Source organism: Anomalospiza imberbis, chromosome 15 (genome assembly GCF_031753505.1).
Source record: "Anomalospiza imberbis isolate Cuckoo-Finch-1a 21T00152 chromosome 15, ASM3175350v1, whole genome shotgun sequence".
NCBI lineage: Eukaryota > Metazoa > Chordata > Aves > Passeriformes > Viduidae > Anomalospiza > Anomalospiza imberbis.
Window position 1 is genome coordinate 8,213,059 of NC_089695.1, and position 19,071 is coordinate 8,232,129.

The 19,071-nt window shown below is 42.3% G+C and overlaps 1 protein-coding gene across 4 annotated transcripts in view; it reads left to right on the forward strand.

Moving 5' to 3' along the window:
- The window catches only part of FNIP1 (folliculin interacting protein 1), a 64,630-nt gene that overhangs the window by 24,044 nt on the left and 21,515 nt on the right, over nt 1–19,071 (forward strand). For all 4 annotated transcript variants that reach the window (XM_068205718.1, XM_068205722.1, XM_068205719.1 and 1 more), the window contains exons 2-6: nt 3,020–3,146; nt 11,641–11,784; nt 15,991–16,091; nt 16,341–16,415; nt 16,910–17,001. In XM_068205718.1, coding sequence (XP_068061819.1) covers nt 3,020–3,146; nt 11,641–11,784; nt 15,991–16,091; nt 16,341–16,415; nt 16,910–17,001 — 539 coding nt within the window. The remainder of the gene's footprint in view (nt 1–3,019; nt 3,147–11,640; nt 11,785–15,990; nt 16,092–16,340; nt 16,416–16,909; nt 17,002–19,071) is intronic.

A 19,071-nucleotide genomic window follows, 5' to 3' on the forward strand; every position in this document is an offset into this window, starting at 1 on the left:
GCAATCCCCAGTTGTGTAGTGGAGATCTCCACAGGAGCAGAGTCCTGCTCAGAAGGAATTTGTCACCAATTTTTCTCTTGCTCTGTGCCCAATCTCACAGCACTGTGTGACAAAATCACAAACACTTCTACTGGTGAAAGGTATTTGGGGTTTTCTTGGGGTTTTTTTGCCCTTGGTTCATTTTGGGGTTTTTCTTTAGATCTAATAAGTTTCAAGGAAAGATCAAAGAGTGGCAGATAGGTCATGCGGGAAAAAGTCCTCATTAAGAAACTGTCATTTCCAGAGCAGTGTAGGAAATGGAGACTCACCTTTCATTATCATTGTTAGAACATTTGATTCTATGTCTCCTGGTTTTCCTGTAGGAATCTTAAGAAAACATCAGTTAAATGTCAAAGTTAGTTTCCGTTTATAAACAGAACTAATTATATTCAGAAGATCTAGGTCAGTTTTCGTCTGCCTGAAGAGGAGCGCTGGAGTGCTGCCCTGTTGTATTTGTTTTGAGAATGCCTCTTGCATGCAGGAATTTTATGTTTCTGGGGATAATCTATTCAGATATCAAGCTTAACGGTATTTTAAATCTGCTAACAACAAAAGCAGAGCTCTGTGTCCTGCTTCCCCCTCACTGGTGGGGGTGAGCTGGAGGTGCCAGGCTGCCTTCTGTTTACTGTCTGTCTGAATGAACTTTCCCCCAGCTCTCTAAAAGGCTCTTCTGGTTTGGGAAGTGGCCTGCTATTGCCAGGGAATGTTTTTGCAAGGCTGAAATGTGCTTAAGGATGCTATTATGTAACAGAGATAGCGCTTCTTTGGAATTATCACAAATTATGATGGATAATAGCTACTAAATGCTTGTCTAGAGAAAGTTAAAATGTCATGTGAAGAAGCTGAGAAGTAAACAAGTTCTTGTTACTTTCATCAAATATGTTTCTGAATACAGCAAGAGTTTTATATTTAGCTTTCTCTCTTCTTAGTGTGTAATCTGCTCTTGGAGCTTTTTATAAGTAGACTTTCCTAAGATCTGGAACAGCTATTGCCTTCTTTGCCAGTAATTTCAAAGTCAAATATCAAACGTACTAGGTAATGGAAGACATGCTTTTGTCTGATGTGAAGGAAATTCAAACGCATTGCAAGGGTGGAGCAAGCAATAGCACCCTTTTGGCAAGCAAGACATTGTTATTGTCACACAGTTTCTTTATAGGAACCACCTTGGCCTAACTGGAAAAAATGTTTGTTTCTGGACTTCCACTGTTTTCACTTTAATATATGGAGGCTGTTCCTCCAGGAAGCCAGTTTATCCAGTGGTCCTCCTCACTTCTAGCCAAAGTCAAGCTCTTAGCAGTTGCCATCCCCAGCTTTAGTGCCTTTTGTGCCTCTCAATTGGTAATACCCCAGGCATATGTCAAACTAGGGGCTTTTTCTTACATTTTCTGAAATGCAAGATGGGGCTAATTAGGAGAGTCTCCAGTAAGTGTAAGCTTGGCTCTGAGTTTGTCACTGTGCTTGGGTTTTGGTACCGAATTTGCTCAGTTTGGTATCTGCATTTCATGTGGGCATTTCATGCTGCAGGTAACACTTGGCTTTAGGTGCCCAAATGAGAGTGTACGTGGCTCTTTGCCCCCAAATCCAGACATGAAGTTATTTCAGCTGAAGTTGCTCAAGGTTTTCTCTCTTGTAATAAGTTGATTTGGACATTTGTTACACACCATCTTCTCTGCAGCTTCTGTTTTTCTCTCTTGTTGCTAAATGATGGGGATGGGCAGATTAGGAAATAGATTCCATCTCAGGAGAATGTATAACTGTGTCTTGGTGCTTAGTTTCACCTCACTGGGACTACACTAGCTGTAAAACTTGTGTATCTATACTGAGGAGCCTTAAAAGCTTCTGATAGGTGATGATGGCTTTGGTGATCAAATGGATTTTCTGCTGTTACAGAACTTGTTGGTCACATAAAATGTGGGTACAGAGCAAGAAACCCTTTGGGTGCTGAGTTAGAGAGGAAATTTTACTGTTGTCTTGGAGTCTAACATGTCAGGTTTAACCCATGTTATGGGTGTTGTTTTGCTGAAATGCATGTACAGATTATTGTAGACTGGGAATCTGTATCCTTCATTAATGTTTGGAAAGTTCCAGTGCCTTGTTTCTGGCTTCTTGAAGTTCATGCTAACACTGCTTGCCTAAAAGCCAATAATAAGGAAGACAGAATTTCACTTGATCTAGGAAATGGCTTGTAAACCAGCTGAAAGATAATCCCTGGTGGTTTCATGGATACAGCAGGTATCTTGTTTCCTATCTTCCAAGAATTGAGATGGTGTCAGTGAAAATGGATTCCCAAGCCAAAAGATGACAATGCTTGCTGGGCTTTAGAGTGATGGCTGGTTTTTTAAAGTGAAAATTCAATATGGTGACTACAAAACACCCTTAAAGAGAAGTTTACGGAATGGTTTCCACACCTGATCCCTGCAAGTTCTCCCTTTGAGACCTTCTCTGAATTAGTGACACTAGGGAAGGTTCTGAGGCTTCAGGAAAGCTGCTTCCCTTGGAAATCAGTTTGGGAATAGGTGCGTTAGGACTGTTTTGTGTGGTTTGCTGACCATGCCCTTGAGTCACAGTGGCTTATGTGGAGAGAACCAGGTGATTCTCTCAAACCACCCTGTGATTATTCATCTTGGGGTTTTTTTGTGTCTTTAAACACAAAAGCTGAGTTCTGTGACGTTGATTTTAGATAGCTGGAACTTGAAAACATCACAAGACAGAGCACAAGATCTATTAATGCTGCACACATCATTTTGTGCAGTTGTAGAGGAATGGTGCAGTTAATGACAGTGTAATTTGGCACATGTAGGGGAAAGAAAAGAAAACAAAGGCCGTAGTTCTGGCTACAGGATCAAAGAGTTTGATGAAATGGCATTGAATTTGCTGGACTCTGTTTTAATCAAATTGTATATACAGGTAATGTAAAAAGAGCAGTGTAATAAAGAGTTGTGGTAATTGATCCTTCTGCTCTTTTCTTTTTCAATTAAAGCTGGCCTCTGCCGGAGTTTGACCCAAGCCAGATCCGACTGATCGTGTATCAGGACTGTGAAAGAAGAGGACGGAATGTCTTATTTGATTCCAGTGCTAAAAGAAAAATAGAGGATGTTTCAGTGTCGGTGAGTATTTTGTTAATTTACATGTTTATAGTTGTATTTTTTCAAATGGCCAAGTTGATAAATTGCATATGTTCTGTTTTATTCACATTGGCATTTAAATGTTGGTTATATGCAGGGCTGGATTTAAATGCCTGCTAAGTTGCAAATTATTCAGGTTTCAGCTCTTACCAGCTTTAAATACTATAGTGATCTCTTTATTCTGGGATTTATCTACTTTCTGCTCTTTCAGTGAGAAGGCTTCCTTCTTGGGGTTGCAGCAAGCAATGCTGGGGGTTGAAACAGAGCCTGAACTGGGATTTAGTGATCTAGTTTTGTGTCATGGTGGGGTCTGCATTCTTAATCAGAAGGTCTCCCCAGCCCTGTGTCCACTTGTGTTCTGTTTGCTTAACTTTGTCAATTGTTGTTTGTATGCTTTGCTGACAGTTTTTTTTCATGCAAAGTTACTTGAAAACTCTTGTTTTTCCTTTTGGCATGATTTGTGTGGTAATCTATTAATTGAAACTGAAATGGATGCGGTCAGATGAGGATACTTCCTTCTAAGGGCTCTGGATAGAAGATTAATTTCTGCACATAGTGCTACTGAAAATGATGGTGTGAGGCTGGACAACTTATTTCACTGCTTTGAGCTTCCTTTTCACCATTTCTAAAAACATTCACAAATAATTTTAAGCTCTGCAAGCAGAAAGCACGGTGTGACTTGAAATTAATGATTCCAGTTGCTTTTACCTATAGGACTTCTGCAGGTCCTTCTGTAAGCAGGAATACACAAAATAACACATTACTCCCAAGCCCTGGTTTTCCTGTTGGGTATTGGAGTACAGCAAGAAGATTTTTCATCCAGCTTTCCAAACTCTTCCAGCCTGTTGCCAGCCTGGTGCTCTTAACCTTGGTCTCAAGTGTTGTGTCCAATATCCAAACCTCTGGAGTCTGTGTCTTACCAGGCACGAACTTCCAGGCTTCTCCATTGCTTACTCCAGTGCTTTTATAGCCATGAATCAAGAGCCCAGTTTCCTAGTTTTTATAGAGAATTTGTGAAATAAACAAGTTTCACAAATGTTAAAAAATGCATCTTTCTTTTTTATGTAAACCTCTTAGAATGGTTCTATTAGTTCCTGTTCTTCCTGATGTTCTTGCCAGGAAAACAGGTTTTTAAAGTCAGGAGATCTTTAGAAGTGGTTTATTGGTATGAATTGCTGGCTGTACTTACCACTGTTACTTCATTAATAAAAATAACTTACAGTATAAATCCTCTTGCCAGATTTAAATTAATTTCTTGAAAGTCTAAAACCTCTTTAAGATAGTTGTGTACTTGCCCACTGAACTTGCAAACTTCACTGTTTTGGGTTACTTCAGAAAGCTCATTGGCTGTGGCATCTCAACAGCAACAGGATAAATGGCTGATAATGGAGCTGATATGGTTCCATATTAATCTTCCCTTTTTCTTTGCTAAAGGGGAGGGAAACAGCTGTAGTCATCATCTCCATGAGAGACTAGTGGAGGAAAACTCTTTCCAGGACATTTGAAATACCCAGAAGTCATCTGTAGGAACTTGATACATTTGTTTTTCATAGTATTAGGATCCTTTGAAAGTGGATATATTGAAACATTTGCTTGCCATGTACCAGCTTACTCCAGCATTCAGATAATGTCACGTCAGGCAAAACTTTTCTCATAAAACAAAAGTTTGCAGGTGAAAACGTGCAGGAGAGTCTTCGGCTGGGCTTGATCTGAGCTCAATGTGGGTTTGTGCCGTGAGCAGGATGTACTGGCCATTTTCGAGGAATTGCATTGTTCCTTTCTCGGGCTCTTTATCATGGTTTTCATTAGCAAAGACACACCCTGCCTATACAAAGCCAGATCTTGGCTCTAAGCACATTCCAAGGCACTCTTGCCCTTTTGCAGCCAGCTATGTGTGGGCTGGGCACTCTCTGTTCTGAAAGGGTATCTGTTCAGCACCCCACTTTTTGTGCAAGGCTTTCTGCATCTCTTCCCCCTCACCCCCCATTTCCTAATGGGACTTACACCTCTGGATTACAAATAACACCGGGGAGACATTTGCAAGAGTGGCTGGCAGTGGCCAGAGTGTTCTGGTTCAAGTCAGAGCAGTCTAACACAGAGAATCAAGAGGGTTTCACTTTGCTTTATGGTGCTGTGCTCTTCAGTTCCCATTTTCTGCTGTTTATCAGACATGAAAGCAATTATAATTTAAGAGTTGTATGCCTGCAGCAAGGTGAGATGTATTTTGGTCTGTTTTATATGTATAATCTTTATATATGTTAAAAGTTGTGTGTGGTGGGCTGAGGTTGAACATGGCTCAGGCATTTGAATTCTGTGAGGGAGAGTGTGGTCATAAAATTTAAGAGAAAATGTTTTCAGACACAGATGTTTCAAGACATAAAACAGTAAGCTGTGCGTTTTTGATCAGTGAAAACTGCTGAGTTTGTGCTCACACCAAGATGGGCTCTCATTAGTAAAGCATTACTAGGTTTATCTTACCCGTGAGGGAAATGTGGCTATAACACAAAGAAGGACCTTTTGTTTTCATTGGATATTAATTCAGCCTCTTCATGACTTCAGTAAAGGTAAATATTAAGTAGACAAGTATTTGTGGAGAGTTTTGCACAGCAGGACGCTGAAGGCAGTCAAGAGTTTGCAGCGTGGCCATGAGAATATTTTAATTGCTCGGGAGAAATCATGATTCCCCCAGCCTCGCTAGAGTTAAACTTGGTGAGGGGAGCTGAGCAGCAGCCTGGTGATGGAGGAGGAGGAGGGCTGGGGCCATTCCCAACACCGGGAATGTTGGCCCAAGGCTGTGCCAGGCGGAGATCTGCCTCAGGCAGCTGTGGGCACGTCCATGTGGGAGGCAGAGAGATCCCCTTTGTGAGTCCTATACCTTTTTTGGTGCTAAGCAGGAGAGGTCCTTCCCCAGCTTTCCAGGGGATGGGCTATTGATCAGCTGGGCTCTGGAAGCAGAGGGGAAAGGCTGCTGTCTCCGGAGCATCAGAAAATTGTGTGTCTGAGTTCTGCCAGGGTATCCCAGAAGGAGAGTTGCTGCCCCTTCCAGCCCTGTGGCACTAGGTCATGAGCAAATGCATCAGAACAGCCATTTGCACGCTGAATGTACCAGGGCAGCGTGTGGCAGCGTGTGGCATGAGGAAGAGGCATTACTGGTGGCTTTACTGAACAGCCTCTGTCCCCACCCAAGCATCCACATCCCTTGGATTTTTGGGTATCAGAGAACTTCTGTGGGGGTTCTTTGGTTCTTTCTCCAAAGAACCCAAGCTTGTGGGTTTGAGCCACTGTCTCCTCTAGAGAGTTATTTTTTTTATTCCTTATAGCAGTAAGTATCTCATTTCTAATGAGACTCTGTTACTTGGTGTGCAGGTGATAATGTCACAACCTATGACTGGTTTCTGCTGTTAGACTCTGTTCTGTGCTCGTCTGCTCCTTTTGCTCTGACACCTCCTCTCCTGCTGTCTGCTCCCAGGTGCCATCAGCCCCGCTCTCCTCCCTGTGCTGTGGGCTATACTGAGTTCCCGAGCCAGGAGCTGTGTGTGAACACAGGTGTGCTCCCCAAAAAACTGTGGCACCAGGCCTCCTTTGAATTTCAAACAAGCACAACAAGCAGCTCCTTTTCCTGCTTAAGGTGCAGCAGCCAGGTGGCCCAGCCAGTGCTGGGCTGTCAGCCTCAGCTCTGCCTTTGCCTGTGCTTGCTTGGCTTCCCAACCTTGACACTGCATCCATACTCAGCTCACGCTAAGGCTGGCTTGTGTTTTACTGTGTGGTGCAGGAATTATGTCCCCATAACTGCCACTGTGCAAAGGCCAGCTGAAGTATGAGGAGTTTGCCTTCAAGGGCTGGTAATTGATTGGGATAAGGATGCCACAGGAATGGTGCCACGAGGGAGGAGTGGGGAGTGAAGTAAAGAAGAAGCTGAAAAGGGGAACCTTGGATCATGGCTTCCTTGGAGCAGGCAAAGTGAGTTCAGAGACAGGGATTAACTGTCTCATTCTAATGCTCATTTTCCTTTCTGTTTTGTCGAGTGGGGATTTATGACAAGAGAGTGGTTAACACTGGGGATCTGGCTGGAGAGAGGTGCTGATGGGACATGTAAGAGCTGAAAGATTTCCTAAGTTTAAAGATCAGCCTAGAGGAAGGTTTAAGTTCAGGGAGGAAGGAGGGTTGTCAAGGGAGCATGAGGAAGAGAAGGGAGGAAAAAAAGGAAGGACCCAAACTGCACCGTGCTGAGCAGAGATCTAGAGTTTGGGTATGTGGTAGGAAAGGGGAAAGACAAGGAATTGGAGAAGGGCAGTGACTTGTAGCCAGGACATAGAGGCAGAAGAAAGTTTTCAGAAATCGCATTTGTTTTGGTTTTCTGAAGAAATGAGAGACCTGGGGTGCAGAATTTGAGATGTAGAGGTGCAATAGTGAAGTTCAATTTGGAGAATGGAAAGTTCACCTCTTCCACTAGTTTTCTTTATCTTTGAATAATTTCAGTAAAAGGTCATATGATACTTGATCTCCTTCAGCAGCAATTTCTTTTACTCTGAATGTCACATTTATCCCAAAGTAGAGAAATGGCATGCTGTTTGAAACAAGCCAGGATTAGCCACGTGTTCTAATATACTTCAGCACTGGATAAATGTTGAACAGCAAATTGCTTTGAGGGATTAGTAATTGGATAGTGAGCTTTTTGCTTTTAGGTGAGTTGTGTGAAATGGAGACTCTGGACTCTGTCTGGCTCTCAGGACAGGTTTCAGTGAGTGAAGCGGAGCAGATGGATAAAGCTGTAAGCACGGAGATCAAGTCCCACCTTCTTAGCTCAGCTTATTCTCTCTAAACAGACATGGAAAAATACTAGTGGAGTAAGGGAGCACGGGGTTGTTTTGGCTTCTTTCACTGACCTCTGAGTAACAGAGGAACTCGACAACTGTAGAAATGAAGATTGCAGCATTTGGCAGCTGCATTTTAAGAAAGATACCTGGATTTTTACATGAGCACTTGAAGGGGAGGAATGAGTGCCTGTTCAGGTTACTCCCATGTGATAGGTGGATGCATACATTTCATTGCACATACAGACCAACTCATATTAATACAGCAAAAGAGTTAATTTATCTGTTTTGATTTTTTTTTTTAATTCTGGAAAGCCTGTTTTGAAAATGAGGAACAGAGCTCTTGAAGAGTAGCAACTTTGCTTGGAAATAGAGATTTCTCTGTTACTGCCAGCACAGTGGTATTTGAGCACCTGCTGTTGCAGAGGTAAAAAAGAGTAAAGCATACGATGACATTTCTTTTCCCTTCTGTCACTCACTCACAGCCCTAACACACCTACACAGACTTTGATTTAGTTCAACACACCAGGCTCCTTTCAACTTTCTTGTTATCCCCAAAGCAAAACCTGGCCAGCAGAAATTCCTCTTCCTATTCACAGCACTGGGCATGTTTTTCCCACTTGCTGTGAGAATAGAGAATTTGTGTCAAAGAGTTAAAAGTCTCTGCTGACAGATGTGGAGAAAAGAGACTCCAGAAGAGGAACTGAGGAAGAAAACGACTTTGTACCCTGTACCCTATAAAGACATTTTACTTTTTCTTCAGAGCTACCTGATAGGTCTCCAAGACTTTCAGCAAACGATGACCTCTAATGTCAGAACTGGGACTGCCAGAAGTCTTTGGAGCTGGGTGGTATCTGCAGTGAGCTGGCAGGGAGAGAACAGAGTGTGACCCCAGCAGGGAGAGCAGGGTGGCAGCCAGGAGTGGAGCTGCCGGCGGCATCCTTCCAGCAGATGTTCTGCTCTCCAGCAAAAATGGGCATTTCAGAGCACTCCAGCACCACCCTGCCCAGGGATTGGATTTGATGCAACTATGTCTAATTGGGAAGAAAATTCACAGCTTTGAAACATTCCCTTGTACAGTTCTTAAATAATTAGGTTACTTTTTTATTTTTGGAAACCTGGCTTGAACATCTTTGGAATATTACATGGGGATGCAAGTAATCCCACTCCTTTGATGGATAATATCTTGAGATTTGTAGGATCTAAAATTTCATTGACATTTGAAGTCAGAAATTGCAGGGGAGAGGGTCACTGCAAGTACTTGATCTCATTGTCAAGGAGTTCGTCTTAAACACATGCTAATTTTGTGAAAGAGAAAACACCAAAATTCATCAGTGATCTGCATTTTAGGAGGGATTTACTGTTCACAAGGTTCTGAAAAGTGGGAGCTGAAAGATTCTCACCTCATTTAAAGACTCCTTGCAGGAGTTTTGGTTCATTAAACTTCACTGCAAAGACCAGCCGGCCATTTTCCTGGTTTGCTGTTTAAATTAGGCAACTATTACTGCAAGTTACCCGACCACCCAGTGGATCTGGGAAAAGCTGCTGTGCAGAAGAATGCAGTGATAATGAGAAAAAAATTATGTAAAAGTAATTGATTTGCAAACTCAGCCTATTCTTTTTAATGCACAGAATTTTTCTCTGTTAAAGTCACTAAATGCATTTCTACAGTCTCAAGGAAGCTTAGTTATAATTGTAACATTTTAGAAGGAACTTTCAACATCTGATGGAAAATGCAAGCTGAAATGTGGTTTGCCTGCAAAAGCTGCTGTAACCCTGTGGATTGTATGTGGTTTTATCACATGATGCTTGCCTAGCCTAGGACATTGTTGTTTGTGTCAGAGATAAAATGCAATTCTAGTTCACGAGCTCCTACTGAAGTCATATGATGATCGTTCACATGTTCCAGCCATTGTGCACTGTGCTCAAGCCACAGATCCTCAGTAGCCATTAGCAAATTTACATATTGCAGGATTTCAAGGAGCTCTCCACTGTGTCGAAAGGAGAGGACACTGCTGTGTGTCAGGAAAGCTGACAGGGCTGGGGGAAAGTGAACGCTGCCCTCCCCTCTGCCTCGGAGTTACTAATTTCTCTGCACATTTTTCCTTGAGGCTTTCTGTGGCAGCAGCTCTCTGAGGGAGCAGCAGTGAAGGCTGCCACATGGGGCTTTATAATCCTGGCTATTTGCTGCTGCTTTGCTAAATCTCACCCACAGTTAGGGCCAAATTTAAGTCACCTGTCCCTAAAAAAGTGATGTGGACAACCTAGGACAGAGGCATGGAGACTCCCATCCCTCCACAGCAGTAAGGCCAGTCATTTTTTTCCAACAGCTATTGCTAATTATTGAGCAATCTTGGAGTTACTAATGTGTGCCTTGGCTGTTTCACAGTTTTCTTAATGCCTTTTCCTTAAGAATTGAGACATGGCCATGTTTTTGGATGAAGGGGAAGCTTGTGGCAAGGAGCTGTGAGTCCAGAGATGAAGCTGCGATATATAACAGCACTTCTGTGTTCCCATTTGTCCCTTAAACCTTACTTTCAGCGGGGTTTGCTTCCAGCTTGCTCTTACTGGTTTGGTGATTGTGTAGGAAATGGTAATTAAGGAAGTCTTAGGGCAGAGTTAGTGTGGAATTTTGAGCAGTGGGGACTATTTCTGTCTCCTAGTGCTGCCTACCAGGAGATGTAAATAATGCCAACCTTACGGGGGTGTGCTGAAGTGTAACGAGTGTGTGAAAAATACATTGAGATCTTTAGGTGAAGAGGGTTGGCAACGCCAATGCTGTGTAAACTGCATTAACTTGGTGGATGCTGATTCTGCTCGGGATGCTGCTGGGATTCTCAAGGGGAATTACAAATGCTTTTAAATAGTGAGTGAAACATAGTGAAGCATCTCCCATGCCAGTGACTGAAAATTCTCTGTGTGTAGAGTGGACACAGATCCTGCCCATCCCGTACATCAGTTCCAGCTCCATCTGGGCCCTCTAAACTCTCTTCTCTGCTCTGCTTCCTGTCTGAATCTCTATCAGAATTTACCTTTTGGATTGATTCTCCATAATTTTGCAAATCTTTTCTGCCTTCTCTGTAACACTGTGTTTCTCAGCATTGTCCATTTTCCACCTCACAATTCCCTCATACAGAAAACATAAGGAATGTGTCATCTCTGTGCCACTCTTGAGAAAGACTAGGGGGCTTAGACACAGTTAGGGAGAGATCTGTGGAAGACAGGATCTTTACTCTCCACTTGCCCTTGTAACATGAATCTCCTGAATTCTGTGTTATTCTTGCTTGATAATTAATTGTGAGCTGCTCCACTCCTGTGTCATCTCCACTCCGGCAGGCACAGGGAGTAAGGTGGACATTGCCATCCTTCCTTTAAATGCTTTGGTACCAGCCTCTCTCCTAATCCTGGGTCTAAAAAAGTCTACTTAAGAAGATGGAGTTGTAGTGACCTGTTGGCTTCTTGCTAATTGGAAGTAAAAGAGCTCAGCTTTCCTTTGGACAGCCAGGCTGCAAGAGATATGGTTATATATTGTTATTACCTGTTTCCTGGGGCATAAGCCTTTCAGCTGTTAAATATCTTACTTAAACAGGTAAGTACAATGATACTAACAGTCATTTCAGGTTGTGGGTCTTAGTGTGTCACATGTGTTGTCTTTATTTCAGAAACTCTGCAGTGATGCTCAAGTGAGAGTTTTTGGGAAATGTTGCCAACTAAAGCCTGGAGGGGACAGCTCTTCTTCCTTGGATAGTTCAATCAATTCATCCTCCTCATTCTCTGATCCAAAAGAACAATGCCCAAAATACCAGGTGAGTCACTTTTTTGTCTCTCCATAATGCATGTCAAATCCTAACAGCAGATGAGGCACGACTCTTTTAAAGTACTTGAAATGAGAGGCTGGCAGTGGAGAGCAGTTTTCAGTCAGAACCAAGACCTTGGTTATGACTCAGGAATGTTTAACACTGTAGCTTTGGGTATTATCAAGTCTAAAACCAGCCAGCTGGTTCTCTTGGGATGTCTTGAATGGCAGTGATTTCTCCAGGGCATTTGTTCCATTTTGTGACGCAGGTGATAACACTCATTTGGTGTGATCAGACTAGGTACAAATATCTTGGTGTAGATGAAGTAGTCTATTTTCTTGTCAAATTCCAGGGAAACAACAGAGAGACACATTGTCTGTAGGGATAGTCTGTGTAACAGCTTTTTAAGGGATTTGGTGCACTTGAGTTCCATTTTATAGAAGAGATTTTGGCCATGAGAAAAGCTAGAGTCATCTGACACGGATATATTTTTGTCATCTCTCCTTCCACAGATCACAAGTGTTTTATATTAAGCCACCCTAAAATAGAACTAAGCCCTTTTCACTCTTTGTAATGAAGTAATTGTGTGTTTGAGGGAAGCTGCTATCTCCACAACCTGCTCTGGAGTACAATACTACTGATGTCTTAATCTCCTGTAGATAGAATTGAAGAACCTTCCAGTGCTGACTTTCCTACTGTCACGTTAACTCCTGCTATATTTGGCAAGCTGTGTATTCTTGTTTTCTCTGTCTCATCACACTCTTTTCCACAGCTTGGGTAAGGTGGCTGAAGATCTGTTTTCCGTTCCTCCCTTCCTGGCAGGGCATTTAACTGCGGTTATGAAAGGAAGAGACGTTTCTGTCAGCAGCTCCCTTCCAGCACAAAGCAACCTCCTTTGTGCACTGTGTGCCCAAGAAAAACCATGCCCTCCACTACCCAGAAACTGGCTCTCCTCCAGAGCAGGCTCTATGCAAACAATGCTCAACGTTACTAAAGAAAATAAATTTTAGTGTTTGGCATGAGAGCATATTTTAAAGCTGTGGAAAGTTTTCCTTTTGAAGTCTGCCTTTCTTCATGTGTATCACTCACTCAAAATGTTACTGAGTTGAACTGAAATCACAGTGTCTGTGTGACTGTGCCACACACTTTCAGCTGGAGTTGGTCTTCCACAGCATATTTATTGTGAATTATCTTCTGCATTCATCAGAATCCTTCCAGGCTTACCCAGCAAGTGAGCAGAGAGACAAAAATACAAGAGTTGTTTAATGTGCAATAAAATTTAGTATCGGGTATGCAGAAGGGCCAGAGTAAATTTGTCCAGACTTCACTCAGCCTGGCATTTTCTATGTTCCAACTGCTGTATCTGTAACCTCAGAGGTTACTTACTGGATTTGCAGTATTTATAAATTCTCTTGCATATTTTTTTAAGGCTATAAAATGGAAGTTCAAATAATGTAATACTATGGGATTTTTAAAATACTGCTTTATGTTTTCTTGTTTAAATACACTTTGATTATATATGAGCAAGGTGAAATACAGAGGATTTGTTCCAGGGTTCCATATTTGTAATTATGTCCCATATTTAACATTTATTTCCTTATTACCTTTTTAATTTACAGATATACTTAGTTATTGATAGGACATTATGTACAGTAAAGGGAATATTAAAAGCTGTAAATATGTTCAGAAGTGTAATTTCCAAATCATGCAAATATGCTCTAAAACGCTCATGTGCAATCACAAACACTTGTGGCTATTTTATGTTCACTTTTTATGGGAGCTCTAAACTGTGACCTGAGGAGTTGGTTTGTGTCCAGGCTGTCAGTGCTGCAGGTTGTGCCCTTTTTGCCAGATGCTCCTTGGCTACCTTTTGTTTGAGTTTTTAATATTTAACCCCTTTCCCCAGCTGGTTGTACTCTGCTTTGGTCTTGAGTGACCTGTGTTTTGCAGCCTTAGAGGCCCAAAGAGCTGAGTTGTAACAGTGTTTCCATACTAAATGCATTAAATATGTGTCTTTGGTTATACATGGTAAAATTACTGTTATTAATTGTAGAGGAAATGCCAGACTGAACAGGCCATGGGCTCATCTTATCACACTCTTTGCCTTCAGCAGGGCTTGTCTGTCTTTCAGAGGAAAGGGAAACCCCTATAATTAAATTTGAAAGCAGCTGATTTTCACTTTAATTTGGTTGTCTGACAAAGAAAATCAATACTTAAAAGTATTTTTACTGAGCTTTAGAATTGTATTTTCACAACAGCAGAAAGTTGAAATCAAAACCCACTATCAAGAACTTGACATTTAATCAGAATTGTGTCCTTCATTTGGAGATCTGCAACAGATTTAAAAACAACAATCATAGTGTGAGACTGTAGTAATTTGCAGTGTTCTTAAGACAGGATTTTGTGATGCTGGCAAACCTATTATTTCCTGGAGTCATTAACATCTATGCTGAGATTTCCTTGGAGCTGCTGGGTCATACTGACTGGTTTTAAATTCTGGTTTTTCTAGTACTGCCTACAGTGCACCTGAGCAGTAGGATGCCCTGGGAGGCAGAGATGGAAATTTCACTGAGGCCCAGCTAATGATCTGCTTTTGCCCTGTCATTGAACACTTACAAACCTTGGAGTTGTACCCTCATTTTTACAGTTGTGGTTTCTGCTTTCAGTCATCCCCTCTCCTTGCAGGGATAGATTTCAGAGGTTAAAAGTATGGCTGTTAAAGGTATCATCAGCTTAATTGAGAGTCCTTGAAAAGAACTAAAAATTGAGGAATGTTGTAAGCGTGTTGCCTTTTGGCTGATGAGAATTTCTTTGTTCCTGCCCTTGTTCTGCAGGCTGGGGTGAGCAGGAACACTGGGTGGGATGTTCACAGCTATTCTTGCTCCCTGTAGTGGTCTATGGTGGGGACACCCTGTCCTTGGTTGTGCTCCAGGCTCACTGTCTGACACTGACACAGGTTGCCCAGAGAAGCTGTGGCTGCCCTACCCCTGGGAATGTTCAAGGCCAAGCTGGACTGGGCTTGGAGCAACCTGGATAGTGGAAGGTGTTCCTGCCTATGGCAGGGGCTGGAACTGGATGAGCTTCAAGGTCCCTTCCAACCCAACCCATTCTGGCATTCTGTATTTCAGTCCTGTGTAGAATACATGGTTATTCAGGATACTGGTTGTTCAGAGCTTGGATAAGGAATATGGAGATGCACTGAGCATCTTCCAGCAGAGTTGTTTCTGTGAGTGGTTTAAGGGATCTTTTAGAAGGATTGCTCCAAGGAATGGAGTAATTACGTGCTATCATACACTTTGAAGTAAACGTGTTGCTCTTTAGCACAGTGCCAAACCTCCTCACCTGAGAACTGGCTGAGCTCTATCAGTGAGTGATCACCACATTTTAAATTTTTCAGGGCAAGGTGCAAGTGGAGACCCAGCACTTCTACTCTGCTGGCCTAGAGTGAAACAGCCCTGGAGAAAGGGGCAGTAATCACAGTCACTGAAAACACACAAATAAGTCTGTCTGCAGAGCAGTTGTCTCCAGTTGATTGCCCTGAGTAATTTTTTAATTTTAGGGTTTTGTTTGCAGAATTGGTCCTAGCCAATGATGCAGCATAGTGACTTTGCTCCTTGGTATTTAGCCTGTGTGCCTTGCAGCAAGCTCCTGTCACCAGAGAGGCAGGAATTGCACCCCTTTAGCCTGGCACCGTGATGCTGCAGCTTTTTCCTGGTGCCAACACAGAAGCATCAGGGAGCGATTCATCCCATATAAAATATCATCCATGGATAAGTTATGAATCAGTCTTTGTCAAGTAAACAACATTGGTCCAATTTGGCTCCATTGTACAGTCTAACATCTCCAGTGAACTGCTGATTCTTCTTGTCAAGCAGGAACAAGGTTTAGGCATAATTCAGTGAGCTGTGTTAACACATTCTTAAAAGTTTATTCCCCCGGCTCAGTGCTGTTGGAATCGGCTTTCTCTCACCTAGGTGGGTTTGGTTTGTTGCATGGATTTAGTGGTTGAGCTCACAGCCAGTGTGAAGATCACTTTCTCTGCTAGCATTATCTTGATTAAACTGTTCAATTTTGCATGTTCAGCAGTGTTCCAGCAAGATATTTTGCATATTTATCTTTTAAATAAGGAATCTTTTCTCTCTTGTGTGTTGCCTTAGTAGAAGTGTGCCTCTAAAATGCTTAAAACCAAATGTTGGTGGGTTTGATTTTTTGCAGGGTTCTCGGTGCTCCTCAGATGCCAACATGCTTGGAGAGATGATGTTTGGCTCTGTGGCCATGAGCTACAAGGGCTCCACATTGAAAATTCATCAGATCCGGTAAGATTAACTTTTTGCTGCAGGTGTTTTCAGAAGACTCGCTCCTTAGTGCTGATAAACAATGAATTGAATGGCACAAGAGCAGAGTAAAATGGATTTCTGTGTTTGCTTTAAAGTCAGTCTGATGTCATTTTTGAAATAAAAGGCTGTTATGTTGCGTTAAGGTTGATAAAATCTGGAGGGCTGTGGAATGGAAGGCAAAGCCTGTCTTGGCACTGTCTAACTGACATCTTCCCTCCTGTGCCCCAGCTCCCCTCCCCAGCTCATGCTCAGCAAGGTGTTCACAGCTCGCACGGGAAGCAGCATCTACGGCAGTCTGAACACGTGAGTGCACTACACTTTGTAGCTATTGCACAGAAGCAGATGAATGTAAGAACACACAGGACTTTCTTTGGACCCTCCAGATGCTTTCTCTGAAAAAATAACTCCTTGCTACACCGTGTCAGTGGTGTCCTCACCTTTCCCTCATGGTTGTCTTCACCTCAGCTGGCTCTAAGGGAATGAATGAACCATTCCTTCCATGCTGATACGGTGAAGCTTGATGTTCTAAGGTACAAAAGTACCTACCTGCAACCTTGGGGATTCAGTCCAAGAGGGAGAAAAAGGTGTCACAAAAATATCTGGCTTCAGAGCGTTCCATGTTTAGTTTTCTGTTATTAAGTGACCCACCTGAGGATGTGGCTTAGGCTGTGAAAGCTTTTTCTAGTAGAAGCCTGTGTTCTTACCTTGTCTGTTACATTTTGGCTATAATGAACTATCTCTCCATTCTACTGAAATGCAAATCATTGGTTTTGTTGTATGTTTTATGTTTGCTATAGGTTGCAGGACAGTCTTGAGTTCATTAATCAAGACAGCAATACATTAAAGCCTGACCACAGTACAATTATGAATGGACTTCTTGGGAATATAGGTAATTGCAAAAAGATTTTATTTGCTGATATCTTTAATTGAGTGATCATAGATTCTAGAATATGCAAATATTTTAAATAGAATCAAATTTTTAAAAAGCTAAAGATGTAACAGAAAATTAATGCTGATGGAGCTTGGAGGAGAATAAATTGGACTGTTCAGGGAATTAGCAGTCATTCAGTATACACAGCTGCATATGTGTATATAAAGTACATAATAGAAATATTTATATATACTTAAGTTCAAATACAGAAAATGTTGAAAAATAACATTCTGTAGAAATTCCTGAACAGCTTATCTCTGATCAGGCGGGACTGATTCTGCCTGGCTCAGTTCCCTGGTTTTATTTTTGTTAATAATTCTCGTTCTGCTCTGTACTCTGCCCACTTGAGCACTTGTAGCCGCGTGTCCTGTACGAGTCTCAGTTAACCTTGCACAGCAGCACTGGAGCTTTGCATCAGATTAGACAGAATATCTTTGTGTTCTCTCCTCTGGCTGACCATGGGAGCTAAGCAGTCTTGAGAAACCATCTGGCATCCTAAGTTCTCAGCTTCCCTAGAAGAGCTGTGGGTGAAGGCTCCGTGAACATTAGATAACAAAGGTCTTGGCTTTTCCTCTTGGAAGCAGTTGAGCTGATAGGACTGGACTTCAGTGCTTGGTTGTCCAGTGTAAGCAGCCTGATCCATGGCTCTACAGCACATCCTCCCTTTCCCTTCATTTGATCATTGACTTTCCAAGCAAATGTCTGTTGTAGGTGGAATAAGGGGCTTATTTTCACAATTGCTTTCCAGGTTATTGCTCTATGTAAAATATGCTTTTATAGGGTCGAAAGTAAGGAATATATTTGATGGCTGTGTTTTCTTAAATGGGTTTCTGACTCTGATGTGGTTCTAGATTTTAGGGGTGTTTACTGCTTTCCTTCACTTTGACTTTGCTAAGACTGTGCCCAAGCACAGGCTTAAATGCTTCTCAAGCTCATGAGCTGTATACCTCATTAAAATAATTTGCAGTAGTCCATTTGTAAGATAAACCAATTAAGGTTCTAAGAACCTTACAACCTACAAATTCATTTCCCACAGTCCTTTCAGACTTCAGTTGTGATTTTCACAGTGAATGTGGTGCCTGATCTAAGAGACAGGAGATCACCTTCATCTATTGTTAGGGTTTGCTGTGGCTTGTGCCTGGCAGAAGTTTGCTGTAGCATTAGAGTGATCTAAACTGCAAGTTCCAGTTCAGATAATGCAGCTCTTAGGCATGGAGTGATTCAGGTGTAGCCAGTGCCACCGTTCACCTGTGTCCAGCTGACAGGAGACTCTGGTGACTGCCCCAAGAACTGAGCAGGAGGTATGGGCACCTCGAAGCAAGGGTGTGTGGCAAGAGGCACAAGGTTGCCAGCAAGAAGAGGATGCTGAAGTTTTCTTTGTGATTGAGCTGCACAAGTTTTCAACAGTGTTTGTTTACAGTTCCCTTTTGAGCACAGAGGGAACCCTAGGTAAAGTAGGGAGAGGAGTTAATCTGTAACTGCAGCATTTCTAAGAACTGTGCTCAGCAGCAGAGACTGCTCCTGACTCACCTGTGACAGGAGGAGGATCTATGTGTTTTGGCTGGGAACTATTTACAAGGTGCTTTTTTCAGAAGTGCTGGCTAAAAAAAAAACCAAAGCAGCCCTGGTCATGTGTTCCCTTTAATGACTGGAGGCCTGAGAGAATGGAAGGGAGCTTTGAGGTGCAGCCTTCATGTTTTGTATAATCAGAAAACTTTGAGTGAGCATTGACTTCAAATATAGGAGAGGGACTGGCAATTAACTCTTTAAAAATACTTGTGTTTTTTCTGGCTCTGTGCACAGTAAATACACTGTTTCCTTGGTATATCTGTAATCCAGTATTACCTTTAAAATGAACTACTGGGACTGCTAACATTTATTTTCTGTGTGATCATTTCATTCAACTTATGTACTGACTATTCTCAGAACTACTTCAGCCAATAATTTTCTGTTGGTTCTACTAAGAAGAATTCCTGCCTTCTTTGTCCCCCTTCCTCCTTCTCTTCAGAAGCAGTGTTCCCAGGCACC